This window comes from Hakea prostrata, chromosome 3 (genome assembly GCF_041222555.1).
Source record: "Hakea prostrata isolate BN-2017 chromosome 3, UWA_Hpros_2, whole genome shotgun sequence".
Classification (NCBI taxonomy): domain Eukaryota; kingdom Viridiplantae; phylum Streptophyta; class Magnoliopsida; order Proteales; family Proteaceae; genus Hakea; species Hakea prostrata.
Genome location: NC_142602.1, coordinates 21,226,500 through 21,252,420, shown reverse-complemented (window position 1 = coordinate 21,252,420; position 25,921 = coordinate 21,226,500). Strand labels below are relative to the sequence as shown.

Here is a 25,921-nt window from a genome sequence, read left to right as displayed (position 1 = left end):
AAATATGATTCAACAGGTTCAATCTCATCCCCAAGTATATGCTTTAGAAACTTACTCCTAACATGAAAACCTAACCCTTACGTACACGTCTGTGTGTGAGTTTGTGTGAGCATAAGTGGCAATACATGAATTTCATACCCCAACAAAGATATACATATATATCATTTAGGGTACTAGTACAGTTAGCTAGTAGAAGTCTCATACTACAATATTTTATTGAGTAGCAATTAAGTTGCTAGCGGTTTTTGATATAATACAAACACCAAAAGAGCCTATCACTACACCAATCAGTGTATCTATCTACAATTATGTAGTACTTCCGATGCCAATTTCTACTGAGAAGAAGAGGGGCAACTACAGCCCAGAATCCCAAGAGAAAACAAATAGCCACATATGAATAGTAAAATAAGTTGTTATCAAGTAGACTTTGTTCTTTACCTTCATCTTCCTTGTGTTCATTATGATGTTGTTGCGGTGATGAACAGTTGACTTCAATTGGAGGTCCGCAAAGTCCTGGATTACCAATATAGCTCTCATTTGTGAAAGTAGCAAAATTCTTCTCATATGGAATTTTTCCTGAGAGTTGATTGAAGGCCACATTGAAACTGGATAGGAAAGAGAGTTGAATCATCTGAGGAGGTATCATTCCAACCAACTTGTTGTAGGACAAATCCAAAGTCTCCACCAATTCCAACTCTTTGAAGGATTTTGGTAAATTGCCATTGAGAAAATTGTGAGAAAGGTTTAGTGAACGCAAGGCTTTCAGCTCCCCCATTTGAAATGGTATGCCACCAGATAATTGGTTTAAAGATAAATCGATCCCTGTTATTTGATAAAGAGGACGACCCTTGTAGGAGTACAAATTTCCCTTTGTGGCGAAATTTATAGAGAATATATATGACTCTGCATTCCTCAACTCCATCATTGGTAATCCAAAAAAAAGAGGATCAACATCTGGTTCCTTCAACCACGAAGTGATGTTGTCGAGGCAAGAAGGTATGGTTCCGGATAGATTGTTATGCGAAAGATCCAAAACATGTAATTTGTACATCTGGCACAATGATGGTGGAAGACAACCAACAAAATGGTTTTCTCTCATGACAAGTGAGATCAAGTTTGGGAAGGCAGTAGGCAGCAGCCAATCTTGGATGGTGCCTTGCATGGAGTTCCCACTTATGTCCAGAAGCACAAGTGAGGGTACACTTGATGGAGTGAAAGGTAAGGGTCGTGTGAAGAGATTACCATCAAGACTCAAGGTGCGTAGATTTGTCATATTAGAAATTCTTTGCAATGCATGTAAATTGTTTCTTGATAGGACCAAATGTAACAACGAGGTGTTGTTTTGCGTTAATCCAAGAGGTACCTCACCTACAAAGTAATTATTTGACAAGTCTAACATATGTAAGTCAATTAAATTGCCAAATGAGGGAGGGATGCAACCTTGTAGTTTGTTTTTGGACATGTTCAAGATTTCCAAATTTGGGAAAAGCACATCCATGTTCCCTGGAAATATCCCTTCGAAATTGTTGCCAGAGATATCGAGATATGAAATCTTTGATGTTTCATTTTCGAAGGGCAATGGAAATGAGCCATGCAATTGGTTATTGTTAATGGACAAAGAACCTAGACCATAATAGAGAGTAGCATTATACAGCAGCCAAGATGGAATTTTTCCTTGAAGCGAGTTGTATGACAAAGACAGCACACCTAAGTTGTATTGGGTGTCAAGGAAGAGAGGAATGGTCCTAAGCTTACATTTGTCTAAGCCTAAAAAACTTAATTGGAAAGATGGAAACCAAGTTGGGAAGTCAGTTTTGACTTCCAAATCTCTATTGCTTGAAAGGTCGATCTGATCAAGTTTTGAAAGATTAGCAAACATAGAGAAGAAAACCACTCCTTCCAACTCATTGTCAGAAAGGTCAAACCGTCCAAGAGAAGTTAAGTTTGAAATGGAAGGAGGCATGGTGCCTACAATCTTGTTTTGAGAAAGATCTAGGTACTGTAAAGAATTCAATTGGCTCAAACATTTCCAAGGGATATTCTGTATCGAATTTCGGGTAAGCAACAACTCTTGTAGCTTCCTTAGCTTACACAATCCTGTGAAATAAAAAAAATTAAAATTAGTAAGAAGAGAGCATGAGATTCTTATCTTGAAAAAAATACAAAACTAAACACACTAATCAATTTTCATTATTAAGTAAAGTAAAAATAATATTGATAAGCCAACCATGATCAGTCGATCTATACTAGTAGAGACTAGTTTGGAGAGTTAACCCAGAGATTTCTTGAGCATGAAGGAACCTAACATTTATGGTAACAATTGTGGTCCCGATGAATTCAAGAAAGGCAATCATGCCTAGGAAGGAATGTAGAATAACTCAAATTAGGAGATTCAAACCCTATGTTCATACAATCGTAGATGAGACATTGATTAATCTGACGGTCTGGGATTGAAGGTAAACCCTATATAAGCTAGTGATCAATGCAAAAAGAAAGGAATTGAATCATTTCCATGCATTCTATCTTTCAATTAAGCTCAGCAACCAGCCTGAGCTCTTTAATGGTTCAATTATTGACTTAGCGATCGAAGGCACGGCTCGCATTTGACTCTTGTTTTGCAGGCCTCCAACGATTGGACAATTTTCAAACACATCAATAAGCACCAGACCCGCCCTCCCACGGGGAGGTCCTGGGTTCGCACTCACTCGGCGGCATATATATATATATAAATATAAAATAACAAAAAATAAAAAATAAAAAAGAGCACCTGGTGATTTATTTTGTACGGTACAACTAGATCGAATTAAGAATGGATGAGCCGCCAACGCATACCTATTATAGTGGTGAAACCAACACCTCTTAGTGAAGAGGTCGTGGGTTCGACTCTTGCTGAGACATAGTAATATCCCCCATCTATCCCCATCCCCTGGCCCCTTTGTACCACAAAAAAAAAAAGAAAAAAAAAAAAAAAAAGAAAGAAGAATAAGAATACATATATTCCAATCTCGTAAGTAACAACCAAAACATGTAAAAATTGGACATCGATAATGGACAAGTAATAGTAATGGAATGGATAATAAAAAATTAAAAAATTTTGAGTAACAGTGGACCTCTTAACGTTTGTTTGGATAAGAAGAAAATATTGGATATCTTGGTACGTACCTATTGAGAAGTTATGTGAACCTCCTAAATTATTAAATGATAGATCCAATCTTTTGAGCATGGAGTTGTTATAGAATAAGCATGAGGGTAAGTCTTCATCACTGAGATCACTACGAAATAGACTCAACACATTGAGTTTTTTCCTCCCACATGCTAGTCCTGTAACGCATACATGTGTCACACATTGGCCAAATTACAATGAATTGATAATTCACAATAGACATATATAATCTTACCTTTTAAGAGAGCTGATGCATCTTTGGTTACTATACCATCTAGAAGAAGATATTCCAAAGAAGAATTATTTTGTTGTAGACAAGGTGGTACATGTTGCACACTAAGATTGCTAAAACTTAAATCTAGTCTCCTGAGATTCGTTATTGCTCCATATAATGCTGCACATGATAGGGTACACTAAAAAATAATGAATATAAAAGAGGTTATTTATGATATCTTATTAATAGACTTCTATTAATTGGTAATAATTGATAGCAAATATTTCTCTATCCCTAACATGTAATTAGATTGTAGATTCAGATTTTTCTACCTCCCATGGTTCCATCATTGAGATTGTTTTCTTGCAATGTCAATTCTTGAAGATTTCTGGCTCCTTGTATTGCTAAAATACAAGAAAATACATAAAAAGGAACCTCAATATATTTGTCTAAAGCTCTTTGACTTTATTGTAAAATTGAAAAAACAATTAGAAAAAAAAAATTTGTTTGTAAATAGAAAGACGCTTCCTTTTTGTACCTATTAAGACATTAGACGATTCTTCAAGAGTTAAATTGGACAAGTCAAGACTTTCCAAAGTAGTGAACGTATCCAACATGCAAGGTGGAAGACTTCCATTACTAAAAACATTAGAACTTAAATCTAATGTGCGGAGATTCTTTAATCCACATAATACTGCACCACCACCATACGTGAAATAAATTAAGTTAGGGCCAAATTGAATTATTCAACAACATAAGTAGCTTGATCAATTAGAAAAACAATATATTAATAGCTACGATATTGCATGAACTAATTTAAGAAAATATTGGGCAAGAACAAGATTTATAAATGAAATTCATCCTTATCATAGTAATTACCCGATAATAAAGGGGTTGATAGGTTCTTGGAATTCCCTCTTAAGTTAATCTCTTTCAAAGATGCAAGGCCACGTGCAAGACAACTTGGAAGGCCTTCATCGTCCAAACTATTCCCACTTAAATCCAATGTTTTGAGATTCTCTAGTTCACATAATGCTGCATCATAGCAATAATTAATTTTGGTTATTCAAATTCAAAATTAATCCACATGCAAAAAGACTCATGAGGTATCAACTGAAATTGCATACCTTGTGGCATAATGCGGAGGTTGCTGGAAGATAAATCCAAAGATTGTAACTTTTTGAAGTGAGAAAATAAAGAAGCATTTGGGTACCATTTGTCTAATTGAAATCCGCTTAGAGAAATAGATATTACATTGTGTGTGAAATCACAGGTTATACATACCCAATCACAACAATTATCTCCCGCCCAATAATTAGCAAGTTCAACACCGTCCAGATAATTGAGAGAATCCTTCAATTGTAACAAAGCAATCCTCTCCTCCGTCAAACAGCTTTTAGAACCATAAGCATCAAAACAAAAACATAATAAGAGACTTACGAGAACTGCTGCAAAAATCACCTTAGAAGAAGAAATAAAAGTTCCCATGACTAATCCAATTGCTACTCAGAAAAGATTTCCGGTATAACAGAAGATCATTTTGAAGCTACATATATAGCCAGCCAAGTCAAATCAAGTCATCATAAATGTATAAAATATAACAGAAGATTCAAGTTTAACACAGCCTCTTGCAAGAACATCGACCTCAACGTCTTCCTGACGTCTAAGAAAATGAAAAGAAATAGAAGAGAAAGAGGGGTGAAAAGCTTCAAAGTTTCATCAGTCAATACGGCTTCATTTTTTTAGTCCAAAAGATGCACTAATTCAAAGTTTCTCAAACAAAACGTCAAGGCCGAGAAAGAAATTTGGGGGATGTGGGACCAGATTCTGTTGAACTTTAGTTTTGCACAGCATGTGAATTGTGAAGGCAAGCAAATCAACCTCAACTTTTTCCTGACATCTAATTAAATGAAAAGAAATGCAAGAGAAAGAGTGGTGAAGCTTCAAAGTTTCAATGAATGAAGTTCCATTGCTTACAGTTTCTTTTTTGGTGACTAGATTCTGTTGAACATTTCCCTGACCTTTAAAAAAATGATAAGAAGTGGAAGGAGTGAAGCTTCAAAGTTTCAATGAGTCAAGCCCTATTGCTTACAGCTTCTTCTTGTGTTTGCAGTTAACAGATGTGATTATGTTGCAACCTGCAGCCAATGGATGTGATTATGCTACGTGTAAAGTAGATAATCTAACGGCATTAACCCACGTGTCAATGGTGGGTTAGTAGAGCGGTTAAAAGCCCAGCGACGTTTAATTTCCAGTATTAAAAAAGTATGGGTAAATATCACTTACCTCCCCTCTTACCTGGACAAATGACACTTACACCCCCTCTTAGTTGGATAATATCACTTACCTCCCCTCTTACCTAACAAATATATCAAACACCTCCCCCGTTAACTTTTTCAGTTAAATTTAACTTTTAACTTTTGTTAAATATTTTTCTGAGACCCCAAACTACCCTTGGATAAAAATATATTTTTTTTTATTTTAAACCCTAAATTGCCTTAATCACCCTAACAGCTAAAATATTAAATTACCCTCACTTAAAATAATTATTAAAAATCAAAACTAAAATCCAAATTATCTTTAGTTATTAAAAGCCCAACATATCATTTAAAAAAAAAGTTTATCAAACAATTAAAAAAAAACCCAAAATAGTAGTACGTGTTTAATTTTATAAACATACCCTTTTTTTTTTAATTTTACTTGATAGTAGTATTTGTTTTTTTAATTGTTTGATTAAAAAAAAAAAAGCATGTTGGGCTTTTAATAATTAAAGATAATTTGGGTTTTAGTTTTGATTTTTAATAATTATTTTAATTGAAGTTGATTTAATATTTGAACTGTTAGGATAATAATGACAATTTGGGGTTTAAAATTAAAAAAAATATTTATCCAAGGGTAGTTTGGGATTTTAGAAAAAATTTTAACGGTTAAAGTTAAATTTAATCGAGAAAGTTAACAGATGGGAAGTGTTTGATATATTTGTTAGGTAAGAGAGAAGGTAAGTGATATTTATCCAAAAAATATATATATATATATATTGTACAAATTAACAAAATCAAATCAAAACCCGACAACCACAATTTTTTCACCCAGAACCATGGCTGTGCCACTTCCACCATAAGAGACACGGTTGCCAACATCTCAGCCAGGATGGGAGGTGCCCGTGCGAATGGCATGGGGTCCACACTACTGATTTCATTCTTTACTTTACCGTATAACACTATAAACGAGTTGTACAATGGCATGGGGTCCACACTACTGATAGGTTCATTATAGGCTTCATTCTTTCATGGTGCTGAGTTGTTACCATAGCCATAGTGGACATCGACGCAATCATGAATATGGCCCTTTTTATTTTTCGGCCCTTTTTTTTTTAAAGGAAAATTTTGAAGAATACCGCAATTGGCAAAAAACTTTATACTATGTCAAATTAGAATGACCTCTTAAAATGGCTCATAAATTTGGCCTATGATTCACTCTATAGTAAATTCTCTTAGAGCTTGTTTGATTACATGAGTCTAGAGATTTTAAATATGTAGAAATTTAGAATCTATAGAGTCAAAATTCATAAAATTAATTGTTTGATTAACCTGAATTTCTAGAAATATCATTATGAAAAACTGTTTGATCGACGTAACTTTTGTGACTGCACAAATGTTTAGTACTTTTATAGTAGGGGTGACCATATCCATAAATATACAAATTCACGTTCTTAGTATAAAAATGTGAATCTCTAGATTTTATGAATTCATGAATTTTTACAACTAAACGGGTATAAATCTCTCATTCATGAATCTAGAGATGAAAAAACCTTGGATTCATGTAACCAAATAGACCCTTAAATAATTTCATCATTTTTTAAGTTGTCCTTATTTTCCTTCTTTTTTTTTTTTTTTTTTTTTTTTTTTTTTTGCTAAAAATGTCATTTTATAAAGCAAAGAAAAAAAAGAAAAAATATATATAGCAATTAGAACCTTAAGAGGAACCAACCTCGTTCACCCGCAACAACAGTTGCTCCCAATACACCCTACTTCACTGGTTCCTACTCACATTTGATAACAATTAACCCATCAGAATTGGGCACTTATTGACATCCACTTTTGGTTCAGTGATACAAAAAATATATGGTTGATGAGTCATTAACAAAAATTTAAGAGCCCTCCTCCCAAACGTATTACCAATGTCGCGAAAATTCCAAAATAAAAGCTTCATAGTATCAGTTACATAGCAACGCTGTCCTCTCCCAATGAGAGGCTCTTATTTCCTGTATATACTTTCTCTAAAGTTGCATCTACCTTCTTGAATTCCTCCGCCATAAAAATCTTTTTACTTATTAACACTTTCCTCACTGTGTGAGCCTTCTTAGGATGACCAGGCTTTCGACAAGGAAGAACCACTTCCATTATAACATTCCATCACTTTCCAGCCTGGCCAAACTCTGATGTGTCCCACTAGATTCTAAATCATCGTCCCTAGTTGGCACATCAGTCCCCATTGAGCTCCCTCTTAAACACTTTCCTTCATTGGTTGAATTTCTAATTACTTTCTCAGCTTTAAGTCCCACCAATGAACACCCCAAAGAAAGGTTCGACAAATCCATGTGAATTTCAAAAGGGTCGTGGTCATGGGTAGGAGACGAAGAAGACTGATTCGGAGAAGAATCCTTACCCAAAACCAATACCTCATTAGCAGATAACTCTGGATTTAAAGAGGAATTATCTAAATTCCCATTGGCCAACGGAGAATCCACCAAAATTGCCTCCACTAAAGCCACATGAACCACTAAAGAGGACGAATTTCTTTCACCCTCAACCTCCAGCGACTTTGCAGTCCTAATAGAAGTAGGACCTTCATTCTTGAATATCATCTTCATGCGCCAGTTTTTGAGGAACAAGCTTCTCTTTTGCATAAGGAGCATTAATAGTGAAATTTTGGCCCAAATGGCCTTCCCGATTACATTGAAAGCATATTTGAATAGCATTCTCATAAATCACATTTTGAATAAAGCTGAAAACATGTGTAGAACCAGGTTCAAGGCGTTCTATTTGAACTTCAAGCACTCGCTCTGCTTCCAATTCTAATTCCACCAGAATTCTAGCGTAATGTCCCACAGAACCTAGACAAGTATGACGATCTAAAGAAACCGAACGACTTACCATCTTGGCAATAGAGAGTAATACCTTGGCATGCCAGTATTCAAGAGGAAGATCAGGGAAGGAATCCAAACTAGTTTGGCAGAAGGTTGGGGAGCATGAATGTTAAAATCTGGGCGCCAACGTTGGAAACGAATCAGTTGAGTGTCAATATTCCAGACACCTCATCTCCAAACTTCCATCAAATCCTCCTCACATCTAAATTGAAAAATCACCAAACCCTTCTCCAAAGAATATAAAAAAAACTCCTTGTTTCAGTTTTCAAGATTTTGATGCCAGATCACGTAGAGCATCCATTTTCGTATGACAATAGTTTATCCTTCCAATCAAGGAGAAACGAAATTGAGTATGTTGCAGCTCATACTCAATTTGAAGAATAACAATACGCCGATAAGATCCTGTTTGCATAGGAGATGGGAGGGAATCGAAGGCATTATCAAAGTCCCTATCACCCCTGCAAAAAATCTCCCACCGTCTACCATCTGAGTGAAGCTATTACCAGCCTTTTCTGAAGGTTGCAAACGCAGAAACATTGATGCCTTAGGCACGCCATCTTTCTCCAGAGCTTCTCTCTCCTCCATCTCCTCTCATTCCTCCTTTCCAGTCATTTTTTCAAAAGATTTTCTTGCTTTCTGCTCTCTCCTCCCTGTGTCTTTAGACTTTCTCCCCAAGGGTATATTCATTATTTTCTCCAGCCAACTAAAAGTAAAACTTTTTTAACAATATCTTATGATAAATCTAATCTTTTCCTAAATGAGTAGAGATCTGAAAAAAAAAATTACCCGTAAACTAATTAGTCTAAACTCCATAATTCAGTAGCACCAACACGCGTCCCTTTCCTTCCACCGTGTTCTTCTCGCTTAGGAAAGAAAATGACTCGTTGACGCCAAGTTTGAAAATCACTGCCAACTGAGTCAACAAACCCCTAGATTTCACAACTTATCAAAGGCATCGATCGATCTGCCTGCTTAGGGTCAAAATCCGATTCTAGGAGTGAACCAAACCCCCCACACCTGTCCAATAGTGAGAACGATCCGACCATGTTGATCAGGTAACACCACCTCTAACTATCAAACTATCAAAAGTCAGTAAATGTAAAGTCGACTCAGGTTCGGATTCTCTAGTTAATGATCATGGAACCAGTTGGACTACTGATTCAGGTCCGACTTAGAAATTGTACAACAGGGGACAACCAACCAAGGAACTGAAGCACCAAATCACAGAACAGCTTCTAATGCCCCCTAGCCTGATGACCAACGCCAGGAGTGAATAGAAGCACAGTGACCATTCAACAGATACTGCATATCAGTATATCAGTAGTTTTGGACAAAAGCTTCATCCAATTTTCTTTTGATCCCATTATTGTGTAGGTTTCAGACAAAACCGATCAAGAGAACCAACACCTATAAAAGATCACATTAAGACAGAAATAGAAACAATAGTTCCAATCACTATCAACAATTTAACAAACTATATTCATCAAATTTAATTCTCTATTTTCGACCAAATTCTTGTCATTGGTACTAGGTTTGGTCACTGGAGAAAATTTTTTGAAAAGGGAAAGAAGTTTATGAGCAATTGGGTGGTAGTGTGAAAAGTTCTCTTCATGTCCCTTAGGTTTTTGGGGGTCTGATTGCCCCTGTTTACATAGCTGAGATATCTCCTACCAAAGATAGAGGATTTTTTTTTTTTTTTTTTTAAATTTATTTTAGCAACAAACATACATTTAAGGTATTTCTATGCTTTTGATTCAAATCTTGGTTCTGGGTTTTGCCTAACTCGTTATAAATGTGTCACTTGCCATGTTGAGGGCTCTGAGCCCCGCATTAATATTATTAATTTTATGTAGTACGATTTGGTTTCAAATTTTGGATGCCCTAGTAGATATTATACTAATAATGTTTGGTTTTTATTGTTTCAGTATTTGAAATGCTAATACAAACGTAGCTAAGGCAAACCAAATCTAAAGTATGAGGATTACTTGTGTACAAACACTATTTTATTTTTATTATTTGATTATTTTGAATTTAAGTGGGTTTGGCTGCATTTCTTGGTAGATTCCCTGTTTTGAGCATCATTGTTTTCTACCTTTAATGTTCAAGGATGCAAACCAACACAATCTGTCAAGTGGCATTCATTTGTGGGATAGGCCTTTTAAGGGTTTTCATGTTGTGTTTTATGTTAATAGAATTAATTTTATGCCCCCACCTTTCGTTGTTCACAGCTTTTGTTCTTTGTTCTTCCGTGGTTGGATTGGTGAAATGTGAACCTAGATATGGATGCATTCTTCACTTCCATGTGCACTTGATTTTGCATTTCTTCCTTTCTTCATCTACCAACTAGAGTCTCGGAAAAAAAAGAGAGAAACCAACATGGAAATCATTCTCTAATTCTAACCCCACATAAAGCACTTTAGCTCAATTGGTAGAGCATTTTGAACACTAGCATGTTTTGTGAGAATGATGATTCAAATTCATCATATTCTTTTAAAATTGTTTTTGGTAGAAATGAATTTATTCATCACGTGTAGAGGATGTGGCCGAGTAAAGCTCTAATAGCCACTCAACGGAACATGACCGCTTAGTGATACACAACACATAAAACACAAACAATTTTAGGATCTGTTTAGTTCTACAAATGAACGTGATATATACATCCCATTATTGATGGTCCAAAAAGAGGGGACTGAAGAAATTCATAAAATACATTAGTTGAAGTAATAATAAAAAATTATAAAGGATACACTAATTTTACAGCCAACCAAACAACTTGATAAAATTAATTTCACTTTTTTTATTTTTTGGTACAAAGGAGCCTTCTTAAGCTGGGGGATGGGAATATTAATATACATCAGCAAGAGTCAAACCCACGACCTTTTCACAAAGAAGTGTTGGTTTCACCATTAGAACAGCTCGGCGTTGACAATTAATTTCACTTTACTTCAACAAGTATATGGTCATGCTCTGCAGTTTGGTAGACATCCCATTATATGGCGCACAGACTCTTTTGGGTTGGATTTGGTTGCTATTTGTGCAAAAAGGAAGAAAATAGTAGAGCCAGTGTCAGCTTCCGGCCAGAATCAAGAACTGTGGTGGCAGTTCAAGGTGTGAGCGTTTCCATGTCCATGTCTGCTACCACCATGATTACAAACATACGAGTTTCTCAAACGTCTCTATGCAAAGAATCAAGAGAGCTTCACATGTTGAGGGGTAAATTGAACACAGATGAACTCTGACTTGTGTTTCCCTGCAATTACGGGTTATCCGTATGCATTTTGTTGCAGGACCTGCTGGATCTGTGGTTCTTAATTATGGAGGGAAGTAATGTTTATTACTTTTCCTGCCAAGAAATACAAAAAATAATTGAAGGAATGTGTTCATAGCAATTTCAAAATAGCGAAGTTGGATCTGGAAATTGGAATCCTCTCTGTAATTAGAAACATAATGCAAAGTGGACATATGGTATTAACTTATTTTTGCATTCAAATTTTTAACAAAAACTGTTCATTTCGAACAACCAGAACAAAAACAAGGTGCAACAAATGTAGTTATACTCTTAACGGTATCTATTGAATTTTTATCCTTTCTGTTGAAGCATTGGTGATAAAAGCTGGTGTTCTACAAGTTTTTAAAATGGGCATCCAAAAGTAAATTCTGAAGTAAAAATTCTCCTGATATCATCGACTAAATCAATCAGCTCTCTTCTCCTACAAATGAAGTGGGTTTTTTTATTTGAGATATTTATTGTTTAAAAAAATATTTATAATGTATCATTTGTTTTTGTTTCAAGAAACTCCTATGTTGTAACTACTCCTTATCCACATAAGGGGGAAAATTCGTCTGCAGTACATATCTTCTGCAGTACACAACAGTGCAGTTTCTTAAGGTGCCACCTGTTAAATTTTGATCCCACAGTTGAAATTTCCTAAGCCACATTCCACTAAATTAGACGCGGTTTATTGGGTTCACCTCTTACGCCCGAATAAAACACTTGAAACACTGTGTAAACTCATCTGAAACTCGGCTCTGAAAAGAACTTGTCTGTGTAAACTCATCTACTCATCCCTGAAAAGAACTTGTCTGAAGCAATCCCCTGAAAAGAACTTGTCTGAAGAACTTGTCTGAAGCTTCAAAGTTTCAATGAGTCAAGCTCCATACTACTGATTTCATTAATTACCTTACCATATAACACAATTACTAATTCTTCTCAGTAAGCTTTGAATGAGTGAGGTGAATCATGGATATTCACAAATTTTTCGTTGAATCTTAATGATTGTGGCTGGGTTGAGATGATCCACGTACACCCAAGTCTTTGATTATCTGGAACCAATCATCACTGGTTTGGGTTTCAATTGGATTTAAGAGAAATCAGAATCTATTTTACTTCATGAAACAAGTGACCAAACCCTAGCTTTTGTGCAAAATCGATTTACCCCAATCAATCCAAATCAAAGGATCTATTTTAACTGATTTGATTTGGAAGTGATCCGTTTAATCTAGATTAGGAACTTTCTGCACCGACTAAGCTAATCACCTCCAGCCATGTTCTTGCGATGTGCAAAGATTTATTTAAGATTGGGTAGAGCTAGGGTTCTGTTTATAAATTTACAAAATGTTAAATACTTGAATGTTAAAAGAAAATGTTATATTTACATACGTGTCCTCTCTAGTTATTTTAACACCGTTAGATCATTTACTTTACATGTGGTGCAACCACGTCTGTTGGCTACATGCAACGGCTACAACAAATAAAAATCCGTGTCAAAGTTGTATTAATTGAAAAATTCCCAGACGAAACGTCTAGGGCAAAGAAAGAAAGTATCTAGAAAGAAATTTGGCAGGGATATGGGGCCAGATTCTGTTGAACCTTAGTTTTGCACAGCTCTTTGAAGGAAATCAACCTCAACATTAACTAATAATAAAATGAAAAGAAATGGAAGAGAAAGAGGGATGAAACTTCAAAGTTTCAAAAGTATTCCCTAAACTTTGCCCTAATTATTGAGGGAAGTGGGGGTACCATTGAGGGCTACAACCACCACGAGACACTCGTGGAAGACAACTAAGTTCTGCAATACAAAGAGGATTCCATTACGAATGATGTCACAAATATGAATGTCTCTTTTTCATTTCAGCAATTTTTTTAAGGAAAAATTTGAAGAATACTGCAATTGGCAAAAAACTCTAAACTATGTCAAATTAGCGATGACCTCCTAAAATGGCCATAGCAAATTCTCTTACATTTTGTTAGGGGCAATTTGGTTACATGAGTCTAGAGATTTCAAACCTATGAAATCATAAAATTAACTGTTTGGTTAACTTGAATTTGTAAAAATATCATTATAAAAAAACTGTTTGGTAGACGTGAATTTGTAAATGCACAAATATTTAGTATTTTTATAGTAAGGGTGACCATACACGTAGTAGATTTACGTTTTTAGTATAAAAAGGTAAATCGCTAGATTTTATGAATCCATGAATTTTTACAACCAAACGAGTATAAATCTCAGATTCATGAATCTAAAATTAAAAATTTCTGAATTCATGTAATCAAATAGACTTTTAGCGGGCGGGGCATTTCCCGCCATCTCAGCGGGACGTGGGTTAATTTGGAATTACAAATATTTGGGCACTTCGTGGGTGACCGTCCCCCCTACCGTCGGGTGTGTCTCTTCGCCCGCCCACGAAACCCCTTGTGCCGGAGACCGCGCTCCCGCCAATAATTATATAATTTTTAAACTGTCCTTATTTTCCTATGACTCTAGACTTTCTCCCGAGGGTATACACATTATTTTCTCCTGCCAACTAAGGGTAAAACTTTTTTAAGAATATCTTATCATAAATCCAATCTTTTCCTAAAAGAGTGGAGACCTGAAAATATTTTCCCGTAAACGAATTAGTGAAGCTCCATAATTCAATAGCACCAACATGCGTCCCTTTCCTTCCACCCACCGTGTTCTTTCCGCTTAAGAAAGAAAATGACTCGTTGACGCCCGCCAAGTTTGAAAATCAGTGCCAACTGAGTCAACCAACTCGTCAAATATGGGGAAACTTTCCCACGGGCCTAAAATGTAAAATGTCTTCAGTCATCCCCAAAATTAAAAGTACTCAAATTTACAATGCTGCTGCAAGCAGCAGGGCAACGACACAGAAAACAACCAGCTTCATTCTTTATTGGCGAGCCCTCTAGCCCTCTTTACACACTTTCCATGTATTGATACGAAATTCTGCTCGTCCTTCCCTGTTAAGTTCTTGCAAAACAAGTGCTCGATCTTGGGGGGTCGACGTACGTCTCCGACGAGCAAGTCAGTACCAATGATATATGATCTCAACTACTCAATAGAAAATTCAAGTAATTGATCACACAGAATATGAATACCTACTTTCTTATGCCTGCTTAAAGCGTTTATATAGTATAAGATGTTAGAGTTAGATTTGGAAAACAATTCCAAGAAGAGTCATTTATCTGACTCTTAGTTGACGTATAGACGGAGTTTATCATGATCGAGTATTCTTGATATAATGGTCGGCCCTACCATAGGCAGTATAGTTGGACCAAATCTAAGAAAACGATTGGTCGGACCATACAAACCTGGGGTCAGGCCGGATTGTACAAAATGACCATTTTAGTCATTAACATAAGCCCCCAATCCATTGGAGTCGCAAGCTATGTGTTCGACCCAAGGGATTATATAATTCCCGGTCATTGTACATTTGGTCAGCCCGATCAAGGTCTCTCTCTCGAAAAATGTAACGTCTTACTTATGATGATGAACATAATCTGTCAAGTGGCATTTACTTGTGGGATAGGCCCTTTTAAGGGTTGTACATTATTATGTGCTTAATGTGTGGCTCCCGTTGTGTTTTATGTTAATAGAATTGATTCCATGCCCCCACCTTTGGTTGTTCACTGTTTTTGTTCTTTGTTCTATGGTTGGATTAGTGAATTATGGACCTAGATATAGATGCGTTCTTCACTTTCATTTGCACTTGATTTGACATTCTTCCTTTCTTCATCTACTAAGTCTCGAAAAGAAGAAAAAAAGAGAAACCAACGGCAAAATTATTCTCTAATTCCAATCCCACTCGAAGCACTATAGCTCAATTGGTAGAGCACTTGGAACATTAGAATATTTTGTGAGGATGATGGTTCAAATCCACCAGTTTTTTGATTTTTTTGGGTAGAAATGAATTTATTCATCATATGTAGAGGACGTGGCTGAACAAAGCTCTAATAGCCACTCAACAGAACATGAACACTCAATGATACACGACGCATAAAATACAAACAATTTTAGGATTTGTTTAGTTCTACAATGAACGTAATATATACGTCCCATTATCGGCAGTTCAAAAAGGGGGCTGAGGAAATTCATAAAATACGTTAATTTAAATAAAATTTTTATTTTTTAAATTTACATTAATTTTACATCAATTTTACAGCCAAACAAACTACTTGGTAAAATTAATTTCACTTTATTTTAACTATATGGTCATGATATGGCGCAGAGACTCTTTGGGGTGGATTTGGTTGCAATTTCTGCATAAAGAAAGAAAATAGTAGAGCCAGTCTCAGCTCCCGGCCAGATTCAAGAACTGTGGTGGCAGTTCAAGGTGTGAGCATTTCCATGTCCATGTCTGCTACCACCATGATTACAACATATGAGTTTCTCAAACGTCTCTCTGCCAAGAATCAAGAGAGCTTCACATGTTGAGAGGTACATTGAACACCGATGAACTCTGAAAGCTCAGTAATGGAAAGGAAAAAAGAAAGATGTTTTCTCTTTTGAATGTTCTCTTTTGAATGTATAATTGACTTATGCTGGATGTGTGGTTCTAAATTATGGAGAGAAGTAATGTTTATTACTTTTCCTGTCAAGAAACACAAAAAATAATTGAAAGAATGTCTTCATAGCAATTTCAAAATACCGAAGTTGGATTTGGAATCCTCTCTCACTCCAATTAGAAAAATAATGCGAAGTGGACATATGGTATTAACTTATTTTTGCACTCAAATATTCTAACAAAAATTGTTCCTTTCAAACAACCAAAAACAAAAACAAAAACAAGGTGCAACAAATGTATTTATACTCTAGTGGTATCTATTGCATTTTTATCATTTCTTGCATTAGTGCATGCATGATTGATGCGTCTAAAAATTGTTATGGATTCGTGTCCGCCTGCAAAACAAGGTTAGACGTGGACTAACTCAGCGGTTGGGAAGCCACCTCCGAAGGTTAAGTTCCGTTGGACCCTACTCAAGCATACATATTATGTCAGTGAAGACTTGGTATGAAGCCTTGGAGATAGGGTCATAACATGATTCAGGCTCGGTTCGTGTCACACAAATTAATATTACATAGGCCCTTACTATATATAAACTATATAATCAGCTCCTCTTAACCCGATGTGGGACTAAATAAAACCATGGATAAAAGACACAATTAAAACAGATATTTATACAAAATAATATTGATAAGTTTTAAACATATTTACAACATATATTTCTTTTATTTAATTGTTTTGTTAGTGTGTGGGATCCATGAGGTAAGGGTGGTAATGAGGGACCCATGAGTAAAGGAGGCCCTTCATGACCTTGGTTATGAGGCTATTCATGACATTGGTCATAGGTCTTAAAGATCTTGATCATGGTGATGTGATGCCCTTACTTGAAAGGTGGAATTCACTTAAATTATAACTCTTGACCTTCAATTCTCATTTCAATTTCATGATCATTCATGGCCATTACCATGAGTGGGGTTAAGGTTATTGAATGGATTAAATCCAATTCATTGCCTTGAGAATCTCAAGGGGTGTAAGGTGAGGTTTGGGCCTATACAAACCCAACCCTTTCTTGCATGTGGTGTGTAATAGAGACACTCCTCACACTTGTATTATTTGTTACTTATTTTTAAAAGTTTCTTTCTTTGAGTTTGTCTAAGTGTTGTGCTCTAGCTTTTGGCTTCTTGAAGGGACTAGAAGAGCTACCTCGTCTTCTAGTTGGAGATGGTGGTGCGAAGAATCCTTGATATAGGGTGCATAAATTACCTTAAAGACAGCACTCAAGGTGTGACTCAACCTCATTGATCGGTGATTTGTTCAATTGCAACATCAAGCACACCGGATTAACTAAGAATCTTCATCTTTCAATTCTATTGTAATTTCATTTTTTGTGTTTTGTAGAATTTGTAATACAATTACCCCCAATATAGTTTGTAGTAATAAATTGTAGCAAAACATATAGTATGTAGTTTCTAACAAATGTTGGTAAATAATTGGTATTAAGCGACAGAAGTTATGTAACTGTCGCCAAAAGTGAAACATCATTGAAAATTTACACGTGAAGAATTGAGTTTGAGTTCAAATAGAGAAAATCTATAGAAATGAATATCCTTGAAAATTAGTGATTGGTTTGGATTAAACGAGAAAAAATGTATCATCAATCATTTTGAGTAAGAATTGGTAAACAGTTTCGAAGAAAGCATTTAAGAGTCCACAAAATTCCTCTTTAATGAGGGTGTGATCCATGAATGACATATGCTCAGTCAGCTCCAATCACTGTTAATTAATTCTTTCTCTTAAAAATAGAAAAATGCCATTGATGAGTTTAAACAAAAAAATTTGGGGTAAAAATTAAATGGATATACTGGAAAGAAGAGCTCTGACAAGTAGTGATGAACTGTGAAAGTGCAAAGCCACGGATTGATAAAACGCCAAGATTTCAGGAGCTCAGTGAAACTGTGAAAGTGCTTACCTGGATAAGTAGTAGTACCAACATATATAGGAGTTTCTTGAAACAAAAACAAATGATAAATATTTTTTTTTGAACAAAAAATATCTCAAATAAAAAAATCCACCTCATCTGTAGAAGAAGAGAGATGGTTGATTTAGGCTCTTTTTGGTATCAATTATCATTTTTAATTATGAGAATTTTTCATTATTTTAGATTGTTTGGCATCTATTATCAGTTTTATTTTTATTTAAAATAATAAAAAAACTTCCAAAATCTATGGATTATGGTGAGAATTTCATTCTCCTCATTTTTGAGCAAGTTTACTTAAATATGAACATCTAAATCAAACAGTATCAAGTATAAACGATCTGCATCATCATCCACTGAGATGGCTATTTCCTAATGAAGGAAAATGCCCTAATTGGTTAATTACTCATCAGCCCCATTTAGATGGGACTCGTTGTTGTTGTTGTTGTTAGAAAGTAGATAATGTATAAGTGAAACTTTCCCTTCTCAAAGTAGAATTTAAATTGGCATATCCTTGTCTTCCCAATCATGGTTCGATAAATTATGATAAATGAGGGAATTGTGGTTAAATTTTGGGCCGATAACAATTGACTTCACTTTAGACAAAATCTTTTTCGATGGGTTCAATTTCATCCCAAAGTACATGCTTTTCAATTTCTCACCTTACACATGTCCCTTTGTATGTGTGTGTATAAAAAGAGAGAGAGAGAGAGAGAGAGAGAGAGAGAGAGAGAGAGAGAGAGAGAATATGTGGCAATTACATAGATCTCCAAAAAAAAGACATTCTCATTTAGGATATACCATATTACACCTAGCAAGTAGAAGTCCCATATTGCTCTTTATGAGTGGTAATGAATTTGCTAGGGTTTTTTTATATAATACAAGCACCAGAAGAGCCAATCACTGCACCAATCAATGCATCTATCCACAACTCTATAATACTTTTTACGCCAATTTCTGCTGAGAAGAAGAGGAGCAATAATAGCCCAAAATCCCAAAAGAAAACAAATAGCCACATATGAATAGAAAAATAATTTGTTGTCAAGAAGACTTTGTTCTTTATCATCACCTTCCTTGTGTTCATTGGGATGTGATTGAGGTGATGAACAGTTGACTTCAATTGGAGGTCCGCAAAGTCCCGAATTACCAATGTAGCATTCCTTTGTGAAAGTAGCAAAATTATTCTCATATGGGATCCTTCCTGAGAGTTGATTGAAGGCCACGCTAAAAGTGGACAGGTAAAAGAGTTGAATCAGTTGAGGAGGTATCATTCCAACCAACTTGTTGTGGGACAAATCCAAACTCTCCACTAGTTTCAGCTCTTGGAAAGATTGCGGTAAATAGCCTATCAAATAATTGTGAGAAAGGTTTAGTGAATGCAATGCTGCCAGTTCCCCCATTTGAGATGGTATAGCACCAGATAATTGGTTTAGAGATAAATCGATCCCTGTCATTTGGTAAAGAGGAAGACCCTTGTATCTATACAAATTTCGCTTGGTGGCAAAATTTATGTAGTATGTATCTTCCTCATCTTCAAACTCTGGAACAAATCCAAAATAGCGATCTGCCTGAGATTCTTTCAGCCATGAAGTGATGTTGTTGATGCAAGAAGGTACGGCTCCAGATAGATCGTTATCCGAGAGATCCAAAACGCGTAAATTATGCATTTGGCACAATGATTGTGGAAGACAGCCAACAAAATGGTTTTCTCTCATAACAAGTGAGATCAAGTTTGGGAAGGCAGTAGGCAACAACCAATCTTGGATGTTGCCTAGCATGGAGTTCCCACTTATGTCCAGAAACACAAGTGAGGGTACACTTGATGGAGTGAAAGGTAAGAGTCGTGTGAAGAGATTACCATCAAGACTCAAGGTGCGTAGATTTGTCATATTAAAAAATCTTTGCAATGCATGTAATTTGTTTTTTGATAGGGCCAAATGTAACAATAAGGTGTTGTTTTGAGTTAAGCCAAGAGGTACCTCACCAAAAATGTAATTATTTGACAAGTCTAACATATATAAGTTAATTAAATTGCCAAACGAGGGAGGGATGCAACCTTGAAAATTGTTTTCAGACATGTTCAAGAATTGCAAATTTGGGAAAAGCACATCCATGTTCCCTGGAAGTAACCCTTGGAAATCGTTGCTAGAGATGTCGAGAGATTGAAGCTTTGATGTTTCATTTTCGAAGGGCAATGGAAATGAGCCATGCAATTGGTTACTTCTAATGGACAAATAATCTAGAGGATGGTGAGTAGCATTATATAGCAACCATGATGGAATTTCTCCTTGAAGTGAGTTGTATGACAAAGATAGCTTACCTAAGTTGTATTGGGTGTCAAGGAAGCGGGGAATGTTCCTAAGCTTACAGTTGTCTAATTCTAAAAAATTTAATTGGAAAGATGGAATCCAAGTTGGGAAGTCGGTTTTAACTTCCAAATCTCTATTGTTTGAAAGGTTGATGTAATCAAGTTTTGAAAGATTAGCAAACATAGAGAAGAAAACCACTCCTTCCAACTCATTGTTAAAAAGATCAAACACTCCAAGAGAAGTTAAGTTTGAAATGAAAGGAGGCATGGTGCCTACAATCTTGTTTTGAGAAAGATCCAGGTATTGTAAAGAATTCAATTGGCTCAAACATGTCCAAGGGATTTTCTGTATCGAATTGTTCCCAAGTGACAAGTATTGTAGCTTCCTTAGCTTACATAATCCTGTGAAATAAAAAATTAAAATTAGTAAGAAGAGCGCATGAGATTCTTTTCAATGAAGAAAATGCAAAACTATTCAATTTTCATTATTGAGTGACAAGTAAAAATAATATTGATAAGCCGACCATGATCAGTCGATCTATACCGGTAGAGATCAGGTTGGAGAGTTAACCCAAAGATTTCTTGAGCGTAAAAGAACCTAACATTTATGGTAAGAATTATGGTCCCGATGAATTCAAGATAGGCAATCATGCCTAGGAAGGAATGTGGAATAACTCAAATTAGGAGATTCAAACCCTATGGTCGTACAATCGCAGATGAGACATTGATTGATCTGACGGCCGGGGATTGAAAGTAAACCCTATATAAGCTAGTGATCAATGCAAAAAGAAATGAATTGAATCATTTCCATCCGTTCCCTCTTTCAATTAAGCTCTGCAACCAGCTTGAGCTCTTTAATGGTGCAATTATTGACTTAGTCATTGGAGGCATGGCTCGCATTTGACGATTGGATAATTTTCAAAGACATCAATAAGCACCTGGTGATTTATTTTGTAGGGTACAACTAGGTCGAATTAAGAATGGATGAGCCCACAATTGAAATGGAATATCAATCATCAACCTAAGCCTGCCTTTGGGTCCATCTTTGCTAAGCAAAACAAGCCAAGCTTGCCTAGGAAGACAGGTTGGGGCGGGTTTGCCAACTTTCTTACTCTTGATATCTTTGCATTAATTTATTTTAATTTACTTACTCGTCTCCAAAACATTTTGGGCTTATTAATGATCAGTTCTAGCTTCTAACAAAATCTGCCCAGCCCAACTTGTTCAAGTTGCACCATTTCCTGGTCATGGTCTTGGAAATTGTGTTTGAAACTATAGTTTTCAAACGTAAAGATATACTCCAATCTCCTAAGTAATAACCAAAACATGCAAAAATTGGACAATTAAGATTTATAACACAATAGTAAGGGAAAGGATAATAAAATAAAATAAAAAATTTGAAGTAACAGTGGACCTCTTAACGTTTGTTCGTTTAAGAAGAAAAAAAAATTTGGACCTCATAATTGATGCATTGGTACGTACCTGTTGCGAAGCCATGTGAACCTCTTAAATCATTTCTTGACAGATCCAGACATTGTAGCATGGAGTCGTTATAGAATAGGCATGAAGGTAAGTCTTCATCACTGAGATGACTACTAGATAGACTTAATATTTTGAGTTTATTCCTCCCACATGCTAGTCCTGTAATGCACACGTATGCATACGTGTGTTACACATTGGTCAAATTACAATGAATTGATAATTCACAATAGACGTATATAATCTTCTTTATCTTTACCTTTTAGGAGAGCTCTTGTGTTTTTGGTTAGTGTACCATCTAGAGCAAGATATTCCAGAGAAGAATTATATTGTTGTAGACAAGGTGGTACACGTTGCACACTGATATTGCTATAACTTAAATCTAGTGTCCTGAGATTCGTTAGTGCTCCACATAATGCTGCACATGATAGGGTACATTAAAAATAATGAAGTTAAAAGAGATCATTTATGATATCTTAGTGATAGACTTTTATTAATTGGTAACAATTGATGATAGCAAATATTTCTCTATCCCTAACATGTAATTAGATTGTAGATTCAGAATTTTCTACCTCCCATGGTTCTATCATTGAGATTGTTTTGCCACAATGTCAATTCTCGAAGATTTCTTGCTCCTTGTAATGCTAAAATACAAGAAAATACATAAAATGAACCTCAATATATTTGCATAAAGCTCTTTGACTTTATTGTAAAACTGAAAAAACAATTAAAAACTAATATTGTTTGTTAATAGAAAGATGCTTCCTCTTTGTACCTATAAAGACATTAGACGATTCTTCAAGAGTTATATTGGACAAGTCGAGACTTTCCAAAGTAGAGAACGTATCCAACATGCAAGGTGGAAGATTTCCATTACTAAGAACATTATTACTTAAATCCAACTTGCGGAGATTCTTTAATCCACATAAGGCTACACCACCACCATACATGAAATAAATTAAGTTAGGGCCAAATTAAATTATTCACAGCATAAGTAGCTTGATCAACTAGAAGAGCAATATATTAATAGCTAGGATATTGCATGAACTAATTTCAGAAAATATTGGGCAAAAACAAGATTTATAAATGAAATCCATCATTATCATAATTACCTGATAATAAAGGGGTTGATAGATTGTTAGAATTCTCACTTAAGTTAATCTCTTTCAGATATGTCAGGCCACGTCCATGTCCATGACAACTTGGAAGGCCTTCATCGCCCAAACTATTCAAACTTAAATCCAATGTTTTGAGATTCCGTAGTTCACATAATGCTGCATCATAGAAATAACTAATTTTGGTAATTAAAATTCAAAATTAATTAACATGCAAAAAGACTCATGAGGTATCAAGTGAAATTGCATACCTTGTGGCATAATCCAACCTCCGAGGTTGGTGACGGATAAATCTAAGGATTGTAACTTTTTGAAGTGAGTAAATAAAGAAGCATTTGAGTACCATTTCTGAAATTGAACTCCGCCAAAAGAAATAAATGATGGGCGCCAATCAAGTCCACCTAGAGAAATAGATATTACACTGTGTGTGGAATCACAGGTTATATATCTCCAATCACAACAATTATCACCCACCCAATGATAAGCAAGATCAACACGGTTCTGATAACTGAGAGAATCCCTCAATTGTACCAAAGCAATCCTCTCCTCCTTCAAACAGCTTTCCAAACCATAAACATCAAAACAAAAATATAAGAGACTTAGGAGAAGTACTGATGCAGAAATCACCCTTGAAGAAGAAATAAAAGTTCCCATGACTAATCCAATTGCTAATCAGAAAAGATTTCAGGTATCACAGAAGATCACTTTGAAGCTAGCTAATACATATAAAGGCAGCCAAGTCAAATCAAGTCTTCATCATAAACGTCCAAAATATAACGGAAGATTCACGTTTAGCACAGCCTCTTGTCTTGCAAGGACATCAACCTCAACGTTTTCCTGACGGGTTTAAGAAAATGAAGAAAAAAGATGGGTGCAGCTTCAAACTTTCAACGAGTCAAGTCAAGCTCCATTGCATACGGCTTCATTTGTTTTGAGTCAAGAAGATGCATTATTAATTCAACTTTAGTTTTGCACAGCATGTGAAGGCAAGCAAATCAACCTCAACTTTTTCCAGATCTCTAATCAAATGAAAACAAATGGAAGAGAAAGAGAAAGAGAAAAGAGGGGTGAAGCTTCAAACTTTCAATGACTCAAGCTCTATTATTGCTTACGGCTTCTTCTTGTGTTTGCTTTGTGTTTGCAGCAAAGCAAACGGATGTGAATATATGATTATGTTGCAGCCTACAGCCAATGGATGTGATTATACCAGTGTAATGTAAAGTAAATGATCTGCCAAGGCAGAGCTATTCTAAATGGTTGAAACCAAAAAATAATAATAAATGACCTAAGGGCATTAAATAAACTAGAGGGATACATTTGTAAATATAATTTTTTTTTTTTCAAGTATATGTTTACATTTTACAAATTTACAAAATCAAATCAAACACGACAACACCACGACTTTCTCGCTCAAAAGTCAAAACCATGGCTGCGACCACCAAAAGAGACGCGGTTGCTAACCTCTCATCCAGGATGAGTGGTGCCGGTGCTAATGGCATGGGGTCCGCACTATTGATTTCAAACTTTACTTCACCATATAACACAATAAACTGTTTCTACGGAAAGAAAAAAAAAAAACAATCATTTTTTGAGGGATTTTATCAATTTGAGTTTTAACCCTTCTCGTTACTGTCAAATCATTCTACTTATTTTCTATAACAATCGGAATTTTGAATCTCCCAATTTTGAATCAAACTGGGAGATTATTTTATGATTTCGATTTTTTTTTTTTTTAGCTAACTCTTCTCGATAGGCTTTGAATGAGTTTAGGTGAATCATGGATATTTGAAGTTTCGCCGGAAATTGTCAATTTCAATGACTTTTTTATCGCCGACATTCACCGATATATTTTTCCATGCATACGTGTACCCTCTAGTTTATTTAACACCGTTAGATTGTTTACTTTACATGTGATGCAACTAAAATTAAAACTTTTTTAAGAATATCCTATGATAAATCTAAACTTTTCCTAACTGAGTAGAGAGATCTGAAAAAAATTACCCGTAAACTAATTAGTCTAAGCTCCATAATTCAGTAGCACCAACACGCGTCCCTTTCCTTCCACCGTGTTCTTTTCGCTTAAGGAAAGAAAATGACTCGTTGACGCCAAGTTCGAAAATCACTGCCAACTGAGTCAACAAACCCCTAGATGATTTCACAACTTATCAAAAGGCATCGATCGATCTGCTTACAGTCAAAATCCGATTCTAGGAGTGAACCAAACCCCCCACACCTGTCCAATAGTGAGAACGATCCGACCGTGTTGATCAGGTAACACCACCTCTAACTATCAAACTATCAAAAGTCAGTAAATGTAAAGCCGACTCAGGTTCGTATTCTATAGTTAATAGTCATGGAACCAGTTGGAGTACTGATTCAGGTCCGAGTTAGAAATTGTACAACAGGGTACAACCAACCAAGGAACTGAAGCACCAAATCACAGAAAGGTTTCTAATGCCCCCTAGCCGGATGACCAATGCCAGGAGTGAATGAATACAAGTACAGTGACCATTCAACAGATGCTGCATATCAGTATATCATAGAATCTTCTACTGATACAAAGCAGTTTTGGACAAAAACTTACATCCAATTTTCTTTTGACGCCCATTACTGTGTAGGTTACTGTGTAGGTTTCAGCCAAAACCCGATCAAAAGAACAACACCTCTAAAAGATCACATTAAGATTAAGATAGAAATAGAAACAACAGTTCCAATCACTATCAACAATTTAAC

At 35.6% G+C, this 25,921-nt stretch overlaps 1 protein-coding gene across 1 annotated transcript; it reads right to left on the bottom strand.

The window, feature by feature from the left end:
* Nucleotides 1–24,256, bottom strand: LOC149021541 (uncharacterized). Its single transcript, XM_089147459.1, has 16 exons — nt 23,440–24,256; nt 23,186–23,347; nt 22,849–23,004; nt 22,646–22,717; nt 22,333–22,491; nt 22,077–22,235; nt 19,148–20,996; nt 8,534–8,603; nt 7,797–8,277; nt 4,505–4,879; nt 4,257–4,412; nt 3,916–4,071; nt 3,710–3,781; nt 3,399–3,557; nt 3,163–3,321; nt 1–2,097 (listed from the first exon to the last, which is right to left on the bottom strand). The coding sequence occupies exons 1-16, from the start codon at nt 23,840–23,842 to the stop codon at nt 236–238; spliced, it is 6,450 nt and encodes a 2,149-aa protein (XP_089003585.1). The 5' UTR covers nt 23,843–24,256; the 3' UTR covers nt 1–235.
* Nucleotides 24,257–25,921: the final 1,665 nt, after the last annotated feature.

Coding starts and splice junctions, on each gene's coding strand:
- LOC149021541 (XM_089147459.1), bottom strand. CDS start 23,842: ATGGGAACTTTTATTTCTTCTTCAAGGGTGATTTCTGCATCAGTACTT. Junction 23,005..23,185: donor ATCAACCCCTTTATTATCAG/GTAATTATGATA, acceptor GTGGTGGTGTAG/CCTTATGTGGATTAAAGAAT. Junction 3,558..3,709: donor CAATGATGGAACCATGGGAG/GTAGAAAAATCT, acceptor TATCATGTGCAG/CATTATATGGAGCAATAACG.